The sequence below is a fragment of the Cyprinodon variegatus genome, unplaced genomic scaffold, assembly GCF_000732505.1.
Source record: "Cyprinodon variegatus isolate N-32 unplaced genomic scaffold, C_variegatus-1.0 Scaffold775, whole genome shotgun sequence".
In the NCBI taxonomy this organism is placed as follows: domain Eukaryota; kingdom Metazoa; phylum Chordata; class Actinopteri; order Cyprinodontiformes; family Cyprinodontidae; genus Cyprinodon; species Cyprinodon variegatus.
In genome coordinates, this window is record NW_015151228.1 from 240,148 (window position 1) to 243,975 (window position 3,828).

At 38.8% G+C, this 3,828-nt stretch overlaps 1 protein-coding gene across 1 annotated transcript in view; it reads left to right on the top strand.

Moving 5' to 3' along the window:
* The window catches only part of mtf2 (metal response element binding transcription factor 2), a 26,194-nt gene that overhangs the window by 4,280 nt on the left and 18,086 nt on the right, over nt 1-3,828 (top strand). Inside the window, exons 2-5 of the mRNA XM_015396085.1 lie at nt 1,110-1,223; nt 1,356-1,469; nt 1,741-1,854; nt 1,987-2,087. Coding sequence (XP_015251571.1) covers nt 1,110-1,223; nt 1,356-1,469; nt 1,741-1,854; nt 1,987-2,087 — 443 coding nt within the window. The remainder of the gene's footprint in view (nt 1-1,109; nt 1,224-1,355; nt 1,470-1,740; nt 1,855-1,986; nt 2,088-3,828) is intronic.

Sequence of the window (3,828 nt, forward strand, 5' to 3'; positions counted from 1 at the left end):
CTACTTTTGCGAGATACTGCAATACTACTTTTGCGAGATACTGCAATAGTTTTGCGGGATCTCGCAAAAGTAAATTTTATCCCTCCATGTCCCTTTAGGTGCTCCGTAGTAAACAGCAGCTAGGTTAATACCGCAATCAAAAACATCTTTTTAGGGAACAGTGCTTCTTGTGGGAGTTGGTCGTAAAATCCGACTTTATTCTTGTAAATGTACGGCTTTATTCTCATATTACGACTTTATTCTTTCAAAATTTCGACTTTATTCTTTTAATTTTAGGATTTTTATCTCGTAATATAATGACTTCATAATATTACGACTTTAATTTTGTAAAGTTACTTTATTCTCATATTATGACTTTATTTTCGAAAAGTTACGACTTCATTCTTGTAATTTTAGGATTTTGTTCTCGTAATATTATTATTATTTTCTTTTTTATTTGACAGTGTCCTGTCTGGAAATGTGGCAGAATAATTGTCTTGATGCCAAAAAGAGCCCAACAGATTTTACTTTCACAAGTGGAGCAGTACGGCTATCGCCATAGTGATCCGCTTGATTTATGCATATAAATAGCTTTATTATAATTAATGCACGGAGTATTACAGATTATATGGATACCGCAATGTAAGTAGAACAGGAAAGGAAAAGGAGAAAAGATCAAAGAAAGAGGAGATAAAAGGGAGATAATGATAAAACATCTTCATTCTGCTTCATCACCTGCAAAGAGATGGAAAAAGAACAGCACAACCAACAGATAAATTATAAGAGATACAATAAAGTAACACCTTGATACTAACGCTGAAGTATAAGTAGTAATAAAGTAGGAGAATTACAGACATGCTATTAGAAAGTCACAGTATAACGACTTTATTCTCATAATTTTTTTTAGTCTAGCCCTAAAACTCCATCGTACGATTGTAATTATGAAGGATTATAAAAAAAAAAAAAACGTGTTTACTATCTTATATAGCCTATAACGCACTTCTTTTAGGATCAACTTGTGTTTAATCACAAACCTTTCAGGGAATTGCGTTAAAAAGTAGTATTGTTGGTTTCACCCGGTTTGCTTTCGTAAATCATATATTTCCGATTAGTATTCCTGCTCATTTAAGGTGACGAAGAAGAAGACAAGGACGATGAGGACGATGACATCGCCTGCTCTATATGCCAGGACGAGACGTCGGAGGAGCCCAATGAGATCGTCATTTGTGACCAGTGTGGTCAAGGTGCGTTTGTTTTTACAGCAAACTATGAGGGAAACGGACATTAAGTTAAATCTGCATCCAGTCGAACATGTTCCTGTTTCAGCCGGGCGTCTGTTAGGGAGACTTACTGTGTGTGAATGGTTTCCCATGCAGGCTACCATCAGATGTGTCACTCTCCCATCATCGATGCTGCCGTCATCGACTCCGACGACAAGTGGCTGTGCTCAGAATGTCGGCTGGCGTCTCTGTCTGAGGTAGGAGCTGGATGTTGGAGAAGTGGCTTCATTCACATTCGGAAAAGAAAAAGTTTGCAGCGTTTGAGTTGGAACGTTTCTAATTCCTCATTTCTACTTTAAATCCTATTTCACGTTATTCTTAAGAGTGTTAAATAGGNAGCCTATAACGCACTTCTTTTAGGATCAACTTGTGTTTAATCACAAACCTTTCAGGGAATTGCGTTAAAAAGTAGTATTGTTGGTTTCACCCGGTTTGCTTTCGTAAATCATATATTTCCGATTAGTATTCCTGCTCATTTAAGGTGACGAAGAAGAAGACAAGGACGATGAGGACGATGACATCGCCTGCTCTATATGCCAGGACGAGACGTCGGAGGAGCCCAATGAGATCGTCATTTGTGACCAGTGTGGTCAAGGTGCGTTTGTTTTTACAGCAAACTATGAGGGAAACGGACATTAAGTTAAATCTGCATCCAGTCGAACATGTTCCTGTTTCAGCCGGGCGTCTGTTAGGGAGACTTACTGTGTGTGAATGGTTTCCCATGCAGGCTACCATCAGATGTGTCACTCTCCCATCATCGATGCTGCCGTCATCGACTCCGACGACAAGTGGCTGTGCTCAGAATGTCGGCTGGCGTCTCTGTCTGAGGTAGGAGCTGGATGTTGGAGAAGTGGCTTCATTCACATTCGGAAAAGAAAAAGTTTGCAGCGTTTGAGTTGGAACGTTTCTAATTCCTCATTTCTACTTTAAATCCTATTTCACGTTATTCTTAAGAGTGTTAAATAGGGGTGAGAATTAGGCCTGTCGCGATAATCAATAAATCAATTAATCGCACCTCATTTAATTTATCGGCTTATCGGTGTTTTTCTCCTTTTGATGACGCTGGATGAAAAGGTTCAACTCCGGTGCTATCCACTGACCCCTCCCCTTCCTCATTTTTGAGGAGGGAGGGAGGAGTGGACTATCGCATCAGGTCGTCAGCGCGCATCATTCTGTACTTCTGCAGCTTTAGAGCCCCGTGAGGAGTTAGAGGAGTTAGCGAGGTTAAAAAAAAAACCAGATCTTATGTTGGAGGGAAAAGCTCGAAATGGAACTGGTTTGAAAGCCGAGCGCAACAGCCGCAGTGTGGGAGTATTTCAGATTCAAACCAAATGACCGAGGCGAACCGGTGAACCTCTGCGAGCCAGTATGTCGCATTTTTTTTTTATAATACAGTAGCGACTAAGAGCAGCAATACAACCAACCTACACATGCAGCTAAAGCACAACAACCCAGCAAAGTTTCTCCAGCTGGAAACAAAAAGTGCAAGCGGTGGCCCGTCTGCGTATTCATGTTTGCGACAGTCCATCACTGAAAGGATGGAGCAAAGTGGCGCGCGCTCACAGACAGCGTAGTTCATTTAATTGCTAAAGAGATGCTTTCATTTAATATTGTTGAAAAGCCGACATTTCGAAAAATGTTGCAGACATTTGATAGACAGGATGAACTCCCCAAAAAACATACATATCACCAACGTGATATTTTGTATACACGTTTTTATTTTCACTGTGGTTTTATCTTGTGTTTAGTTTTTATTCAAATGTATTTTAAGTTAACAAACTGAGAGTTCATGTAAATTTTATTTCTCGTTTTATTTTGTTAACCAGTTCCAGTGTTAAGTGTTCTGTTGAAAATAAAGTGTGTTTATCTTTGGCAGGAAAATGCATGCATTATTACCTCATTTCCATTAAATCAGTTTAAAAAGGTCTTAAAACAATAATATCGTTTATCGCAATCATTTTTGAGAAAATTAATCTTTCTGCAAAATTTGTTATCGTGACAGGCCTAGTGAGAATTGGCATGGGTGTTGCGATACGATACTTGTCACTAGTGCTGGGTGATATGGAATAAAATCATATATCACAACATTAACTTTTTTATCACAATAATAATAATATATATCACAATATGCTCCAATTAGGTATGTTGTCAACTAATCTCTAAAAGAAATTATTGGTTCCTTTTGTCAACTTTATTTTGAAGTGACATTTACAGAACTGTCAAAAATGAGAAAAATTAATTTTCAGTTTAAGAACAATGCATCATGAGCTGTGAACCTTTAAACCCTCATACAGTTTGAGCTGTAGCTGCATGCAAGGATTAAGAATATCGCACAGCTTACGCCAGGCTTAAAGGAATAGTACACCCAAAACATGATTAGCCTTCATTTTCTACTCACCCCCATGCTGAACAACACTCTGGAGTACTTTTTTGATATCTCAAATGCATCTGGAGATCTGGGAGGCTTCTTGCTGTCTGGTGACATTCAAATATTCGAGGTCTATTGTGCCCGAGACAGAAAAGTCAAGTAAAAGTCCATAAAAACGTGTCAATATTCCTCCATACTGCT